Raw genomic sequence first — 22,979 nt, forward strand, 5'->3', positions numbered from 1 at the left:
TGGTTTGCCCTGCAGTTGTTGATCCGGACACCTTTGCCTCTTTTCCATGGTTTCCAGTTCCATGGTGGTCTATGCGGGTGCTTTGCTTGTAAATGCCGCTTCATATTATTTACTGACCCTTCAGCTATACGTAAAAACAACTGCAGCATTTGATCGTTTAAGCACTGCATTCCATGAAATGGGACAACAATATATTACACGTACCTTCATTCAATTTAATAGATTTTATATGAACTTGTTTTTATTTGACGCCGTTCAATTGGTCAAAGTCATTGCACCTGTAAACAACACTGAATGTGCAGAAGAAAATGCAATGTCGTTCAGTGACCGAAGGCGTTCATTGAGCAAACTCGTTCAGTGAGCAACGTCGTTCAGATACCGACTGAGTTTGATAAACAAAATCGTTCAGTGAACGACAATAATAAAAACTGAACTATGTCGTTCACTCGTTCAATGGACTGACACGTTCAATTGAACTAGGTCGTTCACGAACGACACAAGACTAATATCTGTTGGCAAAACCGACTGACATTTTTTTAATTTTTGTCTATAACTTCGGCATCAAAATCGGAAAGAGAATTTTAATCCCTCCTATAGCGCCAAACCTCATCTTCTCAATAGAAAAACATTTGACCAGCTTTTCCATAGCTTCGCACAAATTGAAATCCAACAAAATTCGTTTCCAAAAACAACAAGGAAAGCCATTTGCAGCTGTCGCACGTTTTTGCCCGCGCGGGCAAATGGCTTGTAAACGAATTTGTACATGAGTACATAATGTCCAACCATTTTTGGATTAATGCGATGTTGTGTGTGCAACATGTTCCCATTGATCAGATACAACATTTAAGACTTATCTATTATTTATTGTTGTTGCTTTAAATAGAAGAAGAAGAAAAAAATCTACACGATACAATCAAGCGATAAATAAATAAAATACAAAAAATATGAATTATTTCTTTAGTTTTAAGACAACAAAAATGCCCAAAGCCACCAAGAGGACAACAAACCCAAGGGAGCCCATTAAGATTAATGATTTCGACGATGAAGATGGATGACCATGGGGATTATAGGTATTCGACTGCGTGTCCTCGGGCATTATGACACGAAAAGATATTTTAGAAATTTCCGATATTTCTGTTTGATTTGCATGTTTTTCCGACATATCCCGCTTACGCCGTAACAATTGATTCGAATTCGGAGCAAAACATTGATCGGTTGCAACATGACAATCATGATAATCCAAACAGCCGGTAATACGCATTGTCATCAGTAATTCTTCTCCACTGTGCATGCCCTGGAACATAACCGCCTTGAAGGGTAGCTTATAACCCAAGGGAGCATCGAACGAGGGTGGTTGGGTACAAATACCCTTCATGGAGGGATTGAGGCATCCCTGGGAGGTTATCAATTGTACATTATTTAGCACCTCTCCTGAGGGGGAAATACGCTGCAGACTAACATCGGTTAGTTTGGTGAAATTCCAACCTGAAAAGGATACAATTTCGGGGTCATTTTTTATTCGGAGAAAATTAATTTCTTAGTTACCATCTCCCGTCAGAACATGGGCCCGCAGCAATAAATCCTCTCCCAATTGCACAGCCTCACTGTTTTGCAAAGTTCGAGCATATCCTTGGGGTGTTTTTCGCAACAGTTCCACATGAGTTCTAAAAGAGTTCTGGGAGCCTCCCTTGGCCAGGGTACCCAAACTGCGGGCTTGCCTACAAAATGAGAAGTTGGGGAAATTCGGAATTATATTGTAACCATTTTTAAGAAAGGTAACTAGAAACTTACACGTCATTGGCCACGCCCATTTTCAGGGCATGTGTCTTAACGGCCACCCGACTTTGTGATTTACAATGCAGTGTCAAAATATTGTCCGATCCAGTACGCATACCCCTTATGGCAGGAAATCTCAAACGCAAACACAAATCCGTACCACACGATTGAACTCCACACTTCGTGAAATCTTCTCCTGCAATATCCACCACAACATAACTTTTATGCAACTTCAGCTCACAACGTTTATCACTGGAGTCATTATCCACAGTCGGAGTGGCACCAATGAAACTATCCACCTTCAGAACGGAACGGAAATAGCCTCCCTGAGCGGGCTTCTCCTGTTGCAAACAACGCATTTCATGGACCCTTAACCTCAATGGAGGTACTGAGGGGTCTGTATTTTGCAATACCGTCTGTTGATCTGCCTGCGAAGGTGGTAAATAAACAGGAGCCGGTGTTGACGGTCGACTAAAGGGTGTATCACTTTGTATGACAGCCGGCTGGGGTACCTGATAATCATAACCCTCGGAAGCAGGGCCATTGAATTCTTCATCATTCCCAAAGGCAGGGGTGTCATGACCAATTGGTGGCAAAAATTGTGTGGGTAGATCTTCTACAAAAATCGGTTTGGTTGGTTTTTTTGTGGTCGTCGTGGTGGTGGTTGTCGTTGTCGTGGAGGTGGTCGGGGTGGGTTTTTCGTAAACATAACCGCTGAAGGGATATCGGTTAGTGTCGCTGGAAAAAAAAGTAAAAAATGTGTTCATCTTGGGTTGGATCGAACTTTGTATGCCCTCCTCCATGTGGACTCAACAGGCGAGGATCTATGGTCCCGTCTAAAAACTTTCAAGTCCCTAAAATTTGTCGCGACCCTCAAAAATAAAGCTATACAAAAACATGGACATATATTGAAAATGTTCTGCAAGGGCTCTTCATGCTCTGAGAATTCGAACTTCAGTCACATTTGGTTAAATATGCGACTAGGACCTTAGGTGGGGGTTATGTCCAAATACGAAGCTAAAGCATGGATTTTTTAAAAAAAAATTTGATGAGAGACTATCGGAGCTATAAGCGTGGATTTTTCAAAGAATTTTGTTGGGGGACTATCGGAGCTATAAAGGCGGATTTTTAAAGAATTATTTTGAGTGACTATCGAAGCTATACCAGTGGATTTTTTAAAGAATTTTGTTGAGGGACTATCGGAGCTATAATTGTGGATTTTTTAAATAATTTTGTTGAGGGTCTATCGGAGCTATAATCGTGGATTTTTTAAAGAATTTTGTTGTGGGTCTATCGGAGTTATAAGAGTGGATTTATTAAAGAATTTTGTTGAGGGTCTATCGGAGCTATAAGCGTGGACTTTTTTAAAGAATTTTGTTGAGGAAATATCAGAGCTAAAAGCGTGGATTTTTTTAAAGAATTTTGTTGAGGAAATATCAGAGCTATAAGCGTGGATATGATTAAAAAAGTGGGTTTTTTAAAGGATTTTTTTAAAGAATTTTTTTGAGAGGCTATCGGACCTTTAAGCGTGGATTCATAAAAGAATTTTGTTAAGGGACTATCGGAGTTATAAGCTTAAAGAATTTTGTTGAGGGACAATCGAAGCTGTAAGCTTGGACTTTTAAAAGAATTTTATTGAGGGTCTTTCGGAGCTTTAAGAGTTGATTTTTATAGAATTTTGTTAAGGGTCTCGGAGCTTTATTAGTGTATTTTTAACGAATTTTGTTGTTGGGCAATCCGAGCTTTAAGCGTGGATTTTTAAAAAATTTTGTTGAGGGGCTGTCAGAACTATAAGCGTGGATTTTTTTAAGAATTTTGTAGAGGGACTATCAAAGATATAGCATGGATTTTTTTTAAAGAATTTTGTTAAGGGGCATTTGGAACCCAAAATACCATGAAAAATTTGGATTGGACCTTCACATAAATTCCGTCGGAAGGCATATATAGAGGCTACGTCATATTTGGAGGCTATCGAAAACCGGGCTATATTTTCAAATTAAATAAAATACATTATCTCTTTATGCTGAAGAATATAAAAAAAAACCCAAAAAATTATTATACCTCTGTGCTGGACTTTCATAGACAGGTCTCTCCTCCGTGGGTGGCCCATATTCCCGATGTAATGGTATAAATTGCCGCTGATCCTTTGCACTGCGATTATCAACAATTTCCGGTAAATTAAATACCGTTGTAGACGAAGTGACTGGAGCAACGGGGGCTGGAGTTACAATTTGTGGTGGTGGTGCAGCTGCTACAGGAGGAGGGCCATAAATTTGCGATAGTGGTGAACCATAAACTGCAGAGGGTAATGGTGGTGATTGAAAAGCCAATGATATCGATTGTTGTTGTTGTGCAGCCGGTATATGATGATGATGTTGAAAATAACTCAATTCTGGGGCAAAGAAATGCGAACCATCAGCCCATGAAAAGTTTAATAGGCTAAGGAGTACAAGAAGAAATCTTTCTTTGAATGTTGTTGACATTTTGCCGGATGTGAGGTGACTGTGACGAATTTTCGAAATTCAGCGTATTTTTATAAGGTGAAATGATTTCTTTTACAATTGAAAAATGTTTTTATAAAACCGTGATATTTTCGATATATTGATTTTTTTCTTCTTCAAAAAATTACAACAAATGAAAGTGAATACTATGATTTTCGACATCACGCATTTCTTGTTCTTGCACACTTTCCTTGCTCACGTTCATTGCGTCGGAGCAAGTTAGAAATTTCGGTAGCAAGTTTTGAAGAAATCTGTTTTGTTGTTGTTGTGTGTTTTGTAGACATAGGTCATGTCGGTGTTTTTGTTATTCGTGAAATTTAAAAAAAAAAGTTTGATTCAGTTATCGAATGGTTCAATATTGTGTTTAATGTCATATAACAAGTGGTGTGTGTTGGGGAATTAGTTCCTTCTTGATGGGAAATATGTAAAATGGTTCGGAAGTTAATTATATAACTTTTATGGCATCGGCAGAAGTTATATCAAAACGTCATACGTAAAAAAGCTACAGTAAAACATTAGTCTGTCCATCTATTTTTGTAATCGAAGTATTTTTAAAACCCTCCACCGAAATATTCACCAGAGAACCCATAAATTGCTCACGTCTTTGGAATTATGGGTTCTTAGATCATAAAAACATATTTTCAGAAAATTTTCAATATGGATCCTTATTTTGATATAGCAAGTATAGCCAAAAAGAAACGGCTTTTTTGCGGGTTTATATGAAATTTGTATACAAGATAGCCTTGCAGAACCCTTTATACCAAATTACAGCCTAATCGGTCGGAAAATGCGTTGTTTGAAAAACATAAGTAACAACCCAGGCCCCCTCCCTTTTATGGAGGCTACCCGGAAAATTGGGAAAGTGTTGATCATTTTTGGTAGGGAAATTTTCTACTCAATGACAATAGAAAAATATAAAATACAAGCTCCCCAAAATAACAAAGTTTGGGATATAGCGGAATTTCCTTACAGCTGTGTTGGGTACCAGGACACGGTGATATCATGGGTGATGAAAGAGCAGACGAATTAGCTAGACGAGGATCTCAATCTATAGATCTAGCAATTGATGGCTCAACTTTGAGGCGTTCTTCGACAAAAGAGCATATGAAGTTTTGCACAACGAACCTAGGTGCAATGTGTCAAAATCTATTTGGCCGACTTTGTCTACCAAAAGCATACACACTCACTGTTGAATCTGAGCAAAGCTGAAATAAGAGTAATGACAGGAATCATTACTGGTCATTGCAATATCAGGGCCTTTACCAGTAAATGGGACCATGATGCTACTGATTACTGTAGACTCTGCGTTGACGAGGAGGAGACGGAGACAATTGAGCATCTCCTGTGTCGCTTCCCTGTCCTGGCCTACATACTTAGTCTTAGTTTCTTCTCAACAACGAAACCTGCCCTAATCTACAGCATCATTAGAAACCTAAAGTGGTTGGGAAAGTGCAACCTTGGCACGTAATATATTTTCTGTCCGATCTCTATAGCCATCGATACTATCTCATACTTACTTGTAAGCTTCCCATCTCTCTATCCCCCATTCGACTATATGATACCCTTCATGTACATATGTATCCTAACAATTTCATGTCAATGTTCTCTCGAAGGAACATAGACCTTTCTGCAACCTATTCTAAATTTAATTTCAATCGCGCAGATTTAGAATCGTTTACGTGCAATGGGACAAATCGATTTATGGCAAACTTGATACACGCGACTCAGTATGCCGCTCTGTTAAAAATATAATCTCAATCAGAAACCCGTTCGAAATATATATGGTACCTTGTGCCGTGCAAATCGAAAGATATATGGGGACTTTGTTGCCCAATTTACCTTAAATCGGACGAAAATATATACATGAGCTATATATAAATCTGTCCCAATTTTCTCGAAACTTGCCACACATCATTCTAGGCTTAATTCAGTACGATGTGCCAAAATTTTTGCAAATCGAAGGTTATATAGGAACATTGGTACACTATTTCTATTAAATCGGACGAAAATATATATGGGAGATATATCTAAATCCGAACAGACTATCACGAAACTTAACACACATCATTCTAGACATATTTCATTTCGTGCAAATCGACATATATATAATGACTTTGGTGCACCATTTATCTTAAATCGGACGAAAATATATATGGGAGCTATATTTAAATCTGAACCAATTTTCTCCGATTTCAATAGGGTTCGTCCTTGGGTCAAATAAGTGAACTGTGCCAAATTTCATCCAAATCGGATCATAAATGCGACTTGTACTTTGTTCACAAATATACAACAAATATACATCGACGGACGGACAGACGGACATGCATAAATCGACTCAAAAAGAGAAAATATAAAATCAAAATAGGAAAATAAACACGACAAAAAGTTTCTCTGTGCCACCAAAAATACACTTCAAAATTGTTTTCACCCTCTCTGCCAAAAAACCTGTATTAAAAGTTTTATGAATTGCATTCATAAAACGCAGAAAATCGGGCATTAGCAACATTTTCTGAACGCTATCCATTTAATATATGAATGATATTTGCTGTATATGTAGATCCAAACAGATTTCCCGCTCAATTTTGAATATGTTGGTATATACATTTATCCGAGCATAAACAATTTACTATATAGGTTCATTTAATTGACAGCGACCCAGCCGAACATAACACCGCTTCTTATTACTTTTTTACCAGTTAAACTATGCACAAAAAAATATAAATCGAATTATCTACAGAAATACTTGTCCTTCAAGGAATGGTGTAGGAATTCTGCCTGAAATGGTCTGAATAACGTGGCGGCGACCGAAATTTCATTCATTAGGTGAGGTAAATTATGACAACACCTTCAAAGTACTGGCAATAAGGCGGCACCAGGATATGAAGGCTTCTCAAAACAGAAACCAGCCTGGTTTGCGTATTTACAGATTTTAGAGTAAATTCATATTCGATTGAGATATACCTGGTTGATATAATTACTTAAAAATTGTAAATGCCGTTTCCAATATCGTATTAAAGACCGTATATGCTACTTTCAATATCATCGGGCCTTATTGTACTCCTAATAGCCAGTAACAAACTTAAATTATCCAAAGTTCAGTTTCGGGACAGAAGAACTTACGCAGCCTGTTGAACACTTCCTATTTTGTGAAGACATTTTTCGATTCCGAATATCTGCAACCAGAAATTCATTGGCTGTTTATTACGTCGTGCGTAAGACACTAGCAGGTCCGTGAATTAAAAAAAATATTCACATTCTTGCCTCTCTGAGACTACTTGCACACCTAACCTCCTGAAACTGAAATATATCGCTTTCATAACAGCATGGAGAAATATTTCAAATTTCCTTGATGTAATGTCTAATGCTGTCTCGATACGATTTCTAACATGATAAAAGTATATCCGATCCATTGTGCGCTGGAAATGAAGCGAGGAACCTCATTTTGTAACCATATTTGGGCGACGCTGAGTCCTGTTGGAAAGTCCAAGGTGCAGCCAAAATGTTTGTGTGCCCAAAGCTTTAATACACCCTCCAGAATATTTTCGCGATAATATTCGACATTTATTCTGATGCCCACGGTCGATTAATACGAGCGCAGAGCGACCATCGGCTGTTATGGCAGCCCACACCATCACCATGGCCGGCGCTTGAGTTCTGGTGGCCAACCGAAGGTGCACATTTTCAGCTGACCTCTTTGGCAAGTAAACACAATCATTTTGTTTGTTTACAAACTTCAGGACAATAAATGTTTTCTCATCGGAGAATACCAAATTCGGCAGTTCACCACATTCAGTCAAACGAAGCAACTCTTTAGCTCTTTTGAGTCTATTTTCTTTCTATGTTCCTGCACTCGCAGGAGTTTCAATGACTGTAAGCTCGATGTAAGCTCATTTTTCAATATTTGCCGAATGGAATATTGCGATATGTTCAGCTCCCGAGCCATTTTTCGGCCACTGTGACGCGGGTTTCGATTAAGTCACTTCTATATTTTTCGAACCATTTCTGCTGATGTTGCTGTTTTCTTCCGTCCACTTCCTTGACTTCGGGCTACGCTGCCAGTATCACGGCAACGAACGATGGAACGAGACACAAAATATTTATTCATATTTAAATGCTGGAGTGTTCTAATGATAGTCTCAATTTGGTTGTAGTTTTTTCATCTAACCCTATATGTGTTTGTTAATTATTTTTTATCGGTTTCGTATGGCTTTGTTTTAGAAAATAGAAAATAAAACTGAACTGAGAACGAACTTAACATGTTTCATTTTTTCTACAAATACGTCAGCAAAGTTATTAATGCCTTTCGGTCTGAAAGGGATCTGCAATCGCAAACCTTTCCCTTCCCTTTTCAAACAGGATTCAAGTATGCAATTCAAAACACTTTTCCAATGCCATGTCGTGTAAAACTGATAATGGCAGATTTTTTCCTCTTTATATCTCAATTTTATATTGAAAATCTTCCCAATTCCTAATTAATACCTAAAGGCTTTTTGTGGACTCATAATAAAATATTCCCCCAAAAGTATATATAATGTTTGCAAAGTATTTATAGACTGTCTCAAGAATTTGTCATTATTATTTTACTGCAATTACAATTCTTATCAGTAGATCAAAATCTTGAATTAGCCTTTCACGAGTTTGTTTGTTTGTTGTGCCTTAATTAACTTCACTTGTCAGTTCATTAAAAGTTAATTAATTAATTTTTCAAATACCATATCTCACCACTACATCGACAGGTGTAACGTTGCGTAATTGTAATGCCTTTGATCTTTTGATGCCAACGGACAAGCATCTTAGTTGCAGGTCTAGTTTTTTGTCCACATCTATCCTTTAGAATCGAACTAGTTTAGTTTTTCTTGTTTTTTTCCCTCGATCACCAACAACAACAACATATCGTAAAATATGTTAACAGCCACAACAACAATTGCTACACTTCAACTATGATTGTTGTTGGTTGCATTTACAGTACGCATTCGCCAATTTAAAAGCAAACATATTTCTGTTCACATTATTTTATGACATTATTAAGCGTTTTTGAATTTTGATTAACATTCCGCTAAACCATAAAAGCCAAATCGAAAATTTCAAAATTTATTATGATTTGAAACCATTTGCGGATTTAAGTGTCTATGTCTGTACGACTGTCTGTCGGTTTGCGTATGTGGTAAGAAACATTGGGATTTTTATTTTAGCCTTAATGAAGAACAAGATATTTGCTGTCGTCGATGGTTTGCAACATGCAGCCCGTGTAAGATTTAACATGAGAAGCCACACACTAATCGATGGATTAAAAAGTGCGTAAATAGCAAGAAAAAAAATATACTGAGAGATTTTTATTGTGTTATTTTATGCAATAGATATTCTATAGATAGAAGATTTTCTATACAGATTGAAATGTTATATAGAATTTATACCCTTCACCACACTGTGGTACAAGGTATTATTTGTGCATATGTTTTTAACAGGCACAAAGAAACGAGATAGACCCATGATTCCTTTTGAGAATATGCATGTTAAATTGTAAACAAAGTACAGGTCGCATTTACGATCCGATTTAACTGAAATTTTGCATAGGTCGCTTATTTGGCCCAAGGACGAACGCTACTGAAATTGGAGATTTTATGTAAATGGTGCAGCAAAGTCCCTATATATCTTTCTATTTTCACGGAATTTTTCATAGTGTACTGAATTGAGTCTAGAATGCTTACTTACTTAGCTGGCTTGTGCGTAGGTTTTCCAATTTGAAAGATCATGTTCGGCAATGTTGTCTTCCACTTGATCTTTCCATCTTATTCGTGGCCTTCACCTTCTGCAGATTCGCTTTTATATGCCTTTTAGGCTGGGGCATCTTTATCCATTCTCACAATATGACCTAGCCAAGTAGTCGCTGCAGCTCAATACGTCTAACAATGTCCGAGAATAGCTGGTACAGCTCGTTGTTCACCCGACGGTGATATTCACCGTCAACGCAGATCGGCACATAGATCTTTCGGAGAATTTTTCTCTCAAACACTACAAGAGTTGCCTCATCTGCTTGCGCAAGTACCCATGTATGAAAGATCATATTCGGCAATGTTGTCTTCCACTTGATCTTTCCATCTTATTCGTGGCCTTCCCCTTCTGATGGTTCGCTTTTATATGCCTTTTGGACTGGGGTATCTTCATCCATTCTCAAAATATGTCCTAGCCAAGTAGTCGCTGCAACTCAATACGTCTAACAATGCCGATGTCCGAGAATAGCTGGTACAGCTCGTGGTTCACTCGACGATGTCCACTGTCAACGCAGATCGGCCCATTTCGGAGAATTTTTCTCTCAAACACTTCAAGAGCTGCCTCATCTGCTTGCGCAAGTACCCATGCTTCGGATCCATATAATAGCACGGGCAGTATCAGCGTCTTGTAGAGTGTGAGTTTGGCCTGGCGGGAGGTGGCCTTGCTTTTAAATTGCTTACTCAGACCATAGCAGCACCTGTTGGCCAATACTATTCTTCTCCGAATTTCAAAACTGATGTCATTCGTTTTATTTATGGCGGTACCAAGGTATATAAAATATTTAACTACCTCGATGCTGTAGTTCTCAAGTTCCGCAGTTGGTCCGAGTCTACTGGACGTCTTGCGTGTTGATTCCATCAGCTTGAACTTCTCGCCGTTTACTGCCAGACCCACTTTGGCAGACTCTTTCTCAATTTGTTCAAACGTGGCTGTTACCGCTCTCAATGTTCGACCCATTATGTCGATGTCATCGGCGTAGGCGAGCAACATGTGTTGTTTGGTGCACAGAGTGTCATTTCTGTTCACTTTTGCCTCTAGTATGATATTTTCCAGCAGGACGTTAAAATGGTCACATGAAAACTGTCACCTTATCTGAATCCTCGTTCGGTATTAAAGAGAGGTCCTTTCCGACTTTAAAGTTATCCTGCATAGCCGAATTAATTTTGCAGGAATGCCAAACGCAGACATGGCTTTAAACACCTCTGAACGGTTAAGGCTGTCGAATGCGGCTTTATAGTCGACAAATAGATGGAATGTTTCGATGTGTTTTACGTGGGTTCTTCCAGTATTTGGCGCAGAGTGAAAATCTGGCCAGTGCTGAAGCCGCATTGGTATGGTCCAATAATGTCGTTAACCATTGGCTTCAGTCGTTCACACAGCACGCTGGATAGCACTATATACCATCTTCTTCTCTTATTGGTTCTCGGGTATCTTTTTCACCGTCACTATTTGATACCAGAAGTTGTTCAAAATGATCCTTCTAGAGTTGGGCAATATAGTTCACTTAGCGGATCGATCTTTCTCGATCCTTTTTTAAAAGGAACTAGTTCCTTAATGTAGTTTATAAGTAAATAAACATATTTAAAAAAATTAACTATTTACACAATTCGAAATACGAACGAATGAAGAATATGGGAATAAAGGAACGAGACCAGAAAAAAAGAACGAGAAAAAAAGGAAAAGAAAAAAGAACGAGATCAGAAAAAGGAACTATATTAATTAAAGAGCGGGAATTAGTTCCGATCGTTCCTTTCTCGGAATAGTTCCAATGAACTAGTTCGTTCCAGAACTACCCAACTCTAGCTCCTTCCAGATCCTCAGCACGCTGTCTGTATCTGTCACCAGGTTTCCTTCTTCATCTCTACAGGAGGATGTGCCTGCACCAAAGCTTTCGGTTTGGTGTTTTACTAGTTGGTAAATTTTTCGGACTTCATTTTGACTCCTGTACATCTCGATTTGTTCACGCTCACGTTTTTCTTGTTCTTTCTCCTCGCCACGTTTCTCCTCTCTCCTTTTCTCCCGATAATTCTCCATCGCAATACGTGTTGCTACTGTTTGAAGGGTTGCCCTATACGCTGCGTTTTTCACATCAGTAGCATTACGACACTGCTGATCGTACCGCGGGTTTCTTGATGGTGGTCTTTGGTACCCAATTGTTCCTTTTGCTGCAGTTCGTAGGGAATGGGCAATTCTTTGCCATTGTGCTTCTATACTATTATCGGGACAAGAAGTAGGTCCAGAGTATTGTGTTAAAATTTGAAACCGATTGGATTAAGTGTGTTTGAGTTATCCGCGTGTCCGCCAATCGTAAAAACACTGTTTCGAGAAAAACGCGTTTATAGTAGTTTGAGAAGCATTTCTGCCGTCACTTGGGGCACTCGGCTATATCTTCAAGAGTTGTTGAGATTTTCACTTAAGATACGACACAAATTTTAAAAGTCCTGTGGTTCTTCAAATTTTTATGAAACAGGGACTTTCAGATTAGTAATTTCTTAATTTTTTACCATGTACCCCATTACAGCTCACATTCAATAAATAGGATTTCTTAATAGCAATTTATACAGTCCACCATCTAGCCCGATGGCTGGCTGGCTAACAACAGGTGTGTTTATGAATTATGGCTGTTAAAAAATGTCATCGAATATGTGCTGTCATTAGTAGTTGTCATCATAAATGTTCAAATGTACAAAATTGTTTTTCTATTTCTGTATGAGTCGGCCTTTCCGACTGTGTCGGTGACAGCCTGGCCTTCCTTTTTTCCTGCTGCAAATGGTAACTCTCAGTGATTCCTCAACATCAATTTTTTTATAATCTTTTATTGAAAATCGAATTCCAGTTGCAAAAACTAAATAATGATTTGTATGACAAGTTAGCCATAAATGTCAGGTTCGCTTACTGACTGGCTTGCTAGTCCACTAATGGAGGTTTCTCTACACGGTTTTGATTTAATGCGGCATTTTTATTGTCATTCATGTTGTTGTTAGTTTATTGAGATTGAGATAAAACGTAAATTATACATGCCAGAAGCATTCACCTCCAACTCATCCACTTCCTCCGCCTCCATCTATTTCAAAACGATGTTTATGATTCTGTTCAAAAATGTCTCTGATGTCCATCTACATTGAACATACAAACATCTATCCATACACTCATCAATCCATCCATACATAAATAGTTAATGAGTTTATTTAACAACGGGTGGTAAAATGTCTAATGATGTCCATTGACGAGCCGTTGTAAGTTTTTCCAATATTTCTGTTCAATGGAAAAACAATTTTAATGTCTTTATAGCAATTTTTCAATGCTGTACCAAATTTGAAATTAAATAAAAAAATTATACAGTGTTGCAATTGAATTTCACTATTTACGGTTGAAGTTGACATTTGAGCAACATTCGAATGAAATGTTTTACAATGAACGGCTTGTAATGGATGAACATTGCAGCATTCTTTGAATTTTGTTAGAGTCTGTTTTCTACCCTTTATGATAATCTTCATATATTTCATAAAAAAGCACAGAAGATTAATATAACCTTAATGGAACGGTTCATTCCTTTTCTAGAAAGGAACTAGTTCCTTAATATAGTTCGCTCGTTCCTTAAAGTAAAGGAGCATAATGAAGTAAAAAAGGAGTATTATTAAACAAGTTCCATTCTCGGAATAGCTTAATATGTTCTTTTTTTAAATTTTTTTATGACAGATGCAAATTTAGTTCATACTGCACCATATATTCCAACGTCCAAAAGAGTTGTACAGAGTTCACGAACGAGCTAGTTCAAAACAACGGTTCGCTAAAAAGAGCAAACGAACTAGGTCTTATGAAGTTGTTCTTTTTAGTTCATTGAAAGAGCGAAAAAGAATAATCGTTAGTTCCATTTGGTCTAAACAAAAGCAACCCCGTTCCGCTTTTTTTTCATTTGATATGAATGCCACATTCACTTTGTAAACTCAAATAAAAACTCAAAAAAAAAAAACTCAAAAAAAAAAAAATTAAATAGCCACACTTTAGGTTCATATTCGGAGGGTGAGAACTATTGAAAGAACGACCGATCTAAAGCGACAACTGAATAAAATATCCTAATTGCCAACGATTGAACTACTGAACTAGAAGACCGACCTAGTTCACGCAAAAGACCTGAACTAAAACGAGCGATCAGCTGACTGAACGAAAGGAAACAACTCTAATGTCTAACTGAACTAAACATTAATGCAACTCCAAAAAACTTTTATGAGGGAAAACTGCAAATGTATTTCGTTTCCATCAAATTGTCTGTGTTGTAAATGGTGTGAAGAAGAACCCCTAAGGCCAAATTTGAAGTCAATCTCGTTCATGAAGCGATTCGCAAAAGAAACTGTAGTTACATCATTCATTAATACACGTCAGTTAATATGAACATGAACAGGATGATCTTCATGAACGTGTGGAGCAAAAGAAACTAGATAAACGAAAGAACCGAACCTAATACCGATCACTGATATGTTTTATGATAGATGTAAATTTATCGGGTAATAAGGGGGAGATTATTTCTTACTGCAGGATATATTCGTAATCGATGCCCAACTAAAGATGAATTAAACTATGAACTGGTCTGAAGAAGAAACCATTGGAATTAATACAATATTCAGTTATAATCACTGAAGCTGACTATTGCAAATGGTTCAGCTGATAAGATAAAGCCTGTGAACGAAAGTGGCGACTAGCCATGGAAGAAGAAATATATGAGAGTTGGGCAAAAGGAACCATAGTTCATTTTAGTTCAATCGTGCATTGGTACTCTTCAGTTAATTAGATCAATGAACGGGAAGAACTAGATGAACAAGTGGAACAAGAGGAAAGTATCGGGTCTAGTACCGATCACTCTTTTTCGAAGGTTAGTTCTTATAAACTAGTTCGTTCCGGTACGAGCTGAGCAAGCAAAGTGAGAAGGATTGACCGTTAAGCAGAAGCCTACAATTGAAAATGGTTCAGCCATAATAATAAACCCAGTGGCTGACAGTGGCGTCTAACCAAAGAACAATGATTTAATTTGAATTGGACAATCACGATCCTGAAGCGTTTCATTGCGCAATGTAGTTCCATAATTCCTTTTAGTTCAATCGTTCATTGATACACGTTAGGTCAAGAAGCAAAAGAAAAAATCCAGATCTAGTACCGATAGTTCATTTTGCAGATTAGTCCCTATAAAGTAGTCCGCAACGACCCAACTCTAGATTACAGTGCCGTTATGAAACATTTTGCAAATGGTACGGCCTGGAGGTTGAAGCCAGTGTCCACGGGAACTAAGCTGTCGGGCCTAGTACCAATAGTTCAATTTGCAGATTAGTTCCTGTGAACTGGTTCGTTCCGGAAAGACCCTATAAAAAAATTGGCAAATGGTGAGGAAAGATGGTGTGGTCTGGAGGATGAATCCGGCGGCCACAGGTGCTAAACTGCCCAAGAAAAATGGTGTAGCAGAAGCCGTTAAAATGGAATGATGCTATCTACAAGATGAGCCAGCGGAGACACTTGGTAAGCCGCTAAAAGGTGATTGTGTAACCGATAAGAAGAAGATGTCGGTGGACAATGCCGTTCAAATCTTAAGGAGACTGAATATGGATGAGATATAAGGAAGTCTAAAAACGACGAAGAAGCCTAAAAACGCTGCTTTGAAATTTGAAATAATAGTACGTTTAAAGCGGTGTACATACTATCATTTTTGACTGTCAACTTTTTTATCGATTACTGACTGTCCAACAACCATAAATATTTTTGTGTCAAACAAGCAAAATTTGGATGACACTCTTATTCAAAAATGCTAGTGTGTACACCGCTTAAATTTAACCGGATTTCGTTAATCCAATTCAATTGTCAATTCCTTTGCATATATGTCAAATAAATTCTCATATAGAAGTTTAAAGTAATATTTGGAAGGTTAGGCTTCTTATTTTCTGCTGGTGTCCCGTCCCGTTAGTATTTCAAAATGTGTCCAAAAGGATGTTTAGAATTCTAAGCAATTTCTTCTTGAAAATGATGAGTAGAAAACTAATAGACTGTAGAAGCTTAGATAAAACTAAATATAGAAGACAATGGTGGAAAAAGAAAAGCTGAATTGTTTGAATATGATCAGGGATATTATTAGATGGATCCTTCTTCGATGCAGTTATATTTCACTTATGTTAGTGCTCGTCCTTTATTTACAAACACCAAGCGTGTGACTGTGAATCCATTTCTCCCTAGCCCCATACACATACACTCTCCTAGTTTCAGTTTCCCACATTTTCTCATGTGCCCGTATCTCTACAGCAACTGGACTTCCATTTCCATATAAAACAAACCCATTTCGTCTACTCTACTAAGATCCTATAAATGTCCATTGCTTTTGCAAATACTGCAGCATTTGTTTGCAGCTTTTGGTTCGATGCGGCCATAAACAGTTGTGGAGAATTAATTGTCAAGACATGAGATGAAAATCAAGCAACAAAAAAGTAACAAAGTCGTGATGTTGAAATACTTGGAAGTGTACAAATAGTTTGCACCTAATTATCATAAACCATAATGGTAGTGTTTGTCAGTAAAACTAAAACAGATTTCGAAGTCCAGATTGCAAAATTACAATTGAAATGGAAAAACATGAGTTTTCTGTAAATGGTATTTAAAAGTTAATGGAAAGAGAAGAGAAATACGAAGTTAGAATTTCCTAAAAGGGGAAACACATACGAGGATTAAGGTCTGACCTATTAAGTTGGCTTTGCATGAAATGTCAATATATAAAGGAAAATCAGAGTCAAACTCGATTTTGGACACCGTTCTCCTTTATTCTTTTACAATAAAAAACCCCAACTTAATATGCCAAGCCTGAAGTCCTCTATGTGTTTCTTAACGATTTCTATGATATTTGATGACTCAAATTGTCAATAGCATTAGATAGTGCCCTTCGAATTCGCAGCGTGATTTCCACTCATCTGCTCTTCCGGAGATCTAATCCTCTTCGCCGCTTCCGAAGAAGTGGAGGTCAGGATTATCCTTCTGAGCATTCGTTTGCAAGTTTTCGTTTCTGCTTTTCTTGATATCAGTCGACGGAAGCTTTTTAGATGGCTTTTTCTTTTTTTATGGGTTTGGCACTCGTCTGCTCTTCCGGAGACCTAATCCTCTTCGCCGCTTCCGAAGAAGTAGTGGTAAGGTCAGAACTATCCTTCTGAGCATTCGTTTGCTGTTTGCATTTGTTCCTCCAGTTAAATTTGGCCAGTTTTCGCTTCTGTTTTTCATCCTATCAGTCGACGGTAAGACCATTTTCTTTTTTGACGGGCTTGGCACTAGTCTGCTCTTCCGGAGACCCAAACCTCTTCGCCACTTCAGAAGAAGTGTAGGGAAGGTCATGATTATCAGTCTGAACATTTGTTTGCTATTCGCATTTGTTCTTCCGGTTCAATTTGACCAGTTTTCGACTATGTGCTCCATATAACTGCTTCTTCCTTGTTGTGTACTTAGCGATATCCTTACTCACTTCCTCGACCATCTTATCGGCCTCTACACTCCTCCGTTATTCACGCTCGGAATTTGAGTATCCGCTGTTCTTAAACTCAGATCCATTGATTGCTTGTAGCGGTAATTTCGACACAACTGTAGGAGATGGTTGCACGATAACGGCGGGGCGTCTCTCGTGGGCAGATCAACGACACACACCGGTACTGAGTTATTTAGAAGGAGACAGATAGGATTAGATCCATGATTTTTTAACTATGAAAAGGCAGATCCAAAAATTTCGGTCGATTCATTTTTGGAGTCACAGATAGATCTATGATCCACATTGAAGTTAATTCCATTTTTCGGCAAGTCAGTTTAAACAACAGAGATAAGTGAATCACCATTGAACTTCAGAGTAATTTTCTGTTACTCAGCTTAGGAACATAGGGCATCTAAAAAAGCTCGGTTAGTTGCCGACGTATTTGCGTCTTGTGTTTCCTGGCCGATCTTGATTTCGTGATCCTTGCGGATTCCATTCAAGTTTCATTCTGGTTATTCTAGGAACATTTCTAAATTTCCAACTTTTATTCTGCTTTTATATGGGTTCCACAGTTCTAAATTGTATATGGTGTTGGACCAGAATTTTGTGGATATGAATCTGAGGCAATCTTTAGACACAAGTCAAGTTTCACAGCTGTATATAAGAATTGATTTTATAGATGCTTCGGATAATGATTAATTCTGGCAAGCTGTGATCGAGATCAGTAATTTGTCGTTGTAAGTTCATTAAAAAAATTAGAATCGGTAAAATTTTTTTGGCGCCCAACGTTTAACGTGTTGGTGTTGAACTCTCGAACTGGTTAATTTGATATCTCAAATGTTGTCCGGCACCGTAATATTCAAAGCCATGTACTTAGCTTCCGAAAGTTGCACAATAACAGATGTATACCCGGGAGGATTCAATTGATACGTTGGAATTTACTTAGCAGATGCAATTCCCCGATAACTTCGATATAAATACAATTTGAAGTAAATAAAAATATCGTTTTACACGGGTATATTTCGTCTAGACTCGTTCTTTATTACTTGATTTAAAAATCCAAACACTAAATTATCTCTATCTTCCATTTCAGTAAAAAAACTTACTAACATCCCCCCACAAAAGAATGTCCAATTCCGGTTCGTACAATGATAACAATCAAAATGGTTACGGCAGTAGTAGTAGCTATGGCTCAAATTTTCTACAACCTCCCGGAATGAATGATCGCCTGACGAGTATTCAATCGAGAAGAAAATTTAGTTTTCCTGCAACGCTACATTCTGCAAATCTACTGGAGGTTAATCAAATATCAACACGTCGTCGTTTAAGTAATGTCAGTGATGTGGTCACCAGGAAACTCTCCTATACCATCGGATGGAAAGGTGCTCAAATACCAGCCCAGGAAATTGTTTCGCAAGGACGCTGTCTATGTGGTCAATACATAAAAAGGCGTTTAAGACGTTCCGGGCTTTTTAATAAGAAATTGGGGCTACAACGGATTCGAAGTATTTTGGGTACATCCACTATGTCAGTGGTGCGGGAAGTATTTCCCGCAGTTATGGTGGTAAGTACAATGATTTTTAATCAGAATTTTTTAGTAGAAATAATTATTTCATTCTTTCTTTCAGCTTGGCGATGAATTGGAACGCATGCATCCTCGAATTTACACCGGTGTGGCTCGTCAAATTTGCCGCAATCCGGGTGGGGAATTCCAATCTGCCGACACCGTACTACTTCTGGTTAGCGCTGTGGCTCGTGAACTTTTCCGCATGGATATAACATGGAGTAAAATTGTTTCACTGTTTGCCATTGCCGGTGGCCTCTCGGTGGATTGTGTTCGCCAAGGACATCCTGAGTATTTGCCGAAATTAATGCAAAGTGTTTCCGATGTCATTGAAGATGAATTAGTGCCTTGGATTAATGAAAATGGTGGATGGGTAAGATTGGATTTGAAATATGGAAAATGAGCAGAAATATCTATTTTTTAATTTTTGGTGGAAGTTAAAAGACTGACCAGGGCCAATCAAACAGGTCGTGTAAGAAGCGAATAATATCGGAAATTTTGGTTGAAAATCCCTCATACTATCAAATATTTTGTTTATGTTTTCATACGATTACGTTATAAGGCATTTTGACAGCTCGGACGAGTCATCTGGCTTCATCGGACGATCTTTTTATTGGACCTGATTTTGGGAAGGCTCAGCTTTCTCTTTGTATCCGACGACTCGAAGATTTTTTCTTCTTCGCCGGTTTTATGTTTGTTTGCTCCTTCGGAGACCAAATCCTCTTCGCCGCTTCCGAGGAAGTGAAGGTAATGCCAGACTTATCATAAAGGGCTTCCCTCTTTGCGCCCCAGATAATGGCTTTGTTTGTTATTCATCTGCCTTCCCTGACTGACAACTCCCTCGGCCTGATGCTTTCGATATTTTTATATTATGTGGCGGCGTTCCCCTTATTCTGTTTGACCTTTAACGCCCTTTTCCTATTCATATCTTATTAATAATTATTTTTTCTTTTCCCTTTTCAGGTTGGCATCAATAATCACGTTCATCCGGCTACCAATAAATTGAATCCCCTGGAATGGACCACCATTATTGTTGGCAGTATTTTTGGTTTAGTATTAATTTATATGTTCATTAGTTTTGTTGTTACTTATTTAGTACCAAAAGTGTATGAAAGAATTACAGGTAAATAAAAATTAAACAACTGTTATAAAATCTGTTATACAAACCATAGCAAAGCTGTAAAGTTATTTGAAAATAACGGCTGAGTGTTGAGTTTTGTGGGATCATTTGAAAGCTCAGATGTGAAAGCTTTGTTAAAGCAATAACAAATGTTGCTAATCTATAATTTTCAATTAAACGCAAATAGTCGGTGTCTACAACGATGATTTATAGTATATTGCTTCAAGAAATATTACTTGGGAGTGTTTAAATACAGTACCTCAAGAATGAATTTACACATGGATAATTATTAAACATTTTCAAAGGTAGAAGCTCGAAATAACACTAATTATATTATACATTGTGGTATAAGGTATTATGTCTTTGTGCAGATGTATGCAACAGGCAAAACGAAACGAGATAGGCACATGCTTCCCTGTGAGAATATACATAGAATCACTTTCAGAGTCGGTTTTTGCATATCCGTCCAGGTTAAATTGTAAACAAAGTACAGGTCGCATTTATGACAAAGCTCATCTATTTGACCCGAAGACGAACCCTATTGAAATTAGCAAATATCAGTTCAGATTTTGATATAGCTCTCATATATATTTTCATCCAATTTAATGTAAATTGCTCGCCAAATTTGTCTTTATTCATAATGGTGTTTTTACACGATATGTATTTTACATAGGTGCTGTCACTTTTTTGCATATGGAAGTCGAACTCGTCATGTGAAACATACGGAAATTTCAATGTGTCAAAACGATATGCAATTACATATGTATTTTTTCCGAATAGGACGCGCTCTATTTTCGTATGTGAAACATAAGGAAATCAGCTGTTTGAATGAAACACATTGTTGGAAGAAAATATTTCAATTGCAAGTCAAAGAAAAGGATGAAAAGGCAACAATTACAATTTATTATTTCGTTTGTAGGTGTTTAATAAAAAAAGATGTTGATTTAAGAAAAAATAAAAGTGATTTTTTTGTTTGAACACAAAATAAATGTTTTGTGTACGCCGCTAATTTTGACACACATAAGGAATTACATATGGATGAAATAAGTGACAGCACATATGTAAAATACATATCGTGTAAAAACACCATAAGCTTCAATCATGTAATACGCTAAATGAAATGGTGGATATGTTTTATTATAAATTAAATGATTTCATATCTAAAAATGTTCCGAAAATAAATGTAAAAAAACACTGGACCTCCATGAAATACTCCAACTTTATAAAAATTGAAGAACCATAAAAACAAACTATATAAAAAATTAAAAAAAATTAGATCTTTACTGTATTTTTAGGTCAAAAAGTTATATAAAAACTATATATTGAAGACAAAGAAGGAATTATCAGGGACCGTAACGGTTATAAGTTATATCAAAACAGGTAAAAATAACTGTTATTATGTGACCTAAATAAAAAAATCCACTTTAATTATTTATTTTTTACGGAAAAAATAAACGTTGATTTTTAACTGTTAAAAATGATTTTTGTTTTTTCCGTCAAAAATAGAAGACTTTTTGGGATTTTTATTTTTTCCGTCAAAAATAACAGTCTTTTCGAGATTTTTTATTTTTTCCGTCAAAAATAAAAGTCTGTTTGGGATTTTTATTTTTTCCGTCAGAAAAAAAAAACTCTTTTTGGGATTTTTATTTTTTCCGTCGGGAAATAAAACTCTTTTTACGTAAATAAACATATAGAGTTTGGAACCAGTTATATAACCTTTGACCTAATAGTCAGGGGAATGATTCTTTAATTAATATTCATGATTTGGTACAATAGACTATTTTTTAAAAATTTATAACAAATATTTTTTACCTTTGATCTTGATTACTTATGTGTACACTTATTGTAATAAGGACAGAGATTTATAAATTGTAATTTTATAACTGATTACAAGTTGTATAAACTTCATTACGTAAAAAGAGTTTTATTTCCTGACGGAAAAAATAAAAATCTCAAAAAGAGTTTTATTTCCTGACGGAAAAAATAAAAATCCCAAAAAGAGTTTTATTTTCTGACGGAAAAAATAAAAATCCCAAAAAGACTTTTATTTTTGACGGAAAAAATAAAAGTTCCAAAAAGACTTTTATTTTTGACGGAAAAAATAAAAATCCCAAAAGGACTTTTATTTTTGACCGAAAAAATAAAAATCATTTTTAACAGTAAAAAATCAACGTTTATTTTTTCCGTTAAAAAATAATCCTTAACATGGAAACTGAGGGTGTTTTCTCAAGATCACTCAATATCCATAATGGGCTCATCAATACGAATCTATTGGTATATGACACTATTGGTGTCCCATGTCTCTAACATGAAGATATTTTTGTTCGCATTTTAAAAAATAACTGTTATTTTCGGTCCCTGGGAATTATTGTACAATCCTAAAAGTTTTTATAGTTTTATAAATACAAAACGTCGGACAATAACGTTCCCTAAGATTTTAAGGTTTGAAACAAATGTTGCAAGTGATGACGCTGGCATCGCAAATTTATTTGCATCCTTCTTTAAAACCACTTATTCTAATAAAACTCACGATGTCTCATTTCAATATCCATATACTATTTCTGATTATTCCTCAATAACAGTGCTAAATTTTGATGTTTCCGTAGTTTTAAATAGCCTTAACAGTCTAAAAAGTGTAACTACACATGAACCGGATGGTGTTCCGGCTTGTATTCTAAAACACTGTGCAGATAACTTAGCACTCCCATTATGCATTATATTCAACAAAGCTCTAGGCTCGGGTGACTTTCCAGAAATATGGAA

General features: G+C 36.9%; 2 protein-coding genes across 2 annotated transcripts; one reads left to right on the forward strand and one right to left on the reverse strand.

The window, feature by feature from the left end:
• Window positions 1-930: 930 nt before the first annotated feature.
• LOC133330994 (uncharacterized) lies at window positions 931-4,259 on the reverse strand. Its single transcript, XM_061539396.1, has 4 exons — window positions 3,838-4,259; window positions 1,792-2,514; window positions 1,546-1,718; window positions 931-1,485 (listed from the first exon to the last, which is right to left on the reverse strand). Exons 1-4 carry the CDS (start codon window positions 4,257-4,259, stop codon window positions 950-952), a joined length of 1,854 nt encoding a protein of 617 aa, XP_061395380.1. The 3' UTR covers window positions 931-949.
• A 14,389-nt stretch (window positions 4,260-18,648) lies between these two features.
• On the forward strand, window positions 18,649-20,229 carry LOC133330995 (bcl-2-related ovarian killer protein-like). The gene is made up of 3 exons (XM_061539397.1): window positions 18,649-19,096; window positions 19,161-19,469; window positions 20,060-20,229. Exons 1-3 carry the CDS (start codon window positions 18,659-18,661, stop codon window positions 20,225-20,227), a joined length of 915 nt encoding a protein of 304 aa, XP_061395381.1. The 5' UTR covers window positions 18,649-18,658; the 3' UTR covers window positions 20,228-20,229.
• The last annotated feature ends 2,750 nt before the right edge of the window (window positions 20,230-22,979 follow it).

This window comes from Musca vetustissima, unplaced genomic scaffold (genome assembly GCF_032173495.1).
Source record: "Musca vetustissima isolate MV318-11 ecotype Yass unplaced genomic scaffold, APGP_CSIRO_Mvet_v1 utg20944, whole genome shotgun sequence".
In the NCBI taxonomy this organism is placed as follows: Eukaryota; Metazoa; Arthropoda; class Insecta; order Diptera; family Muscidae; genus Musca; species Musca vetustissima.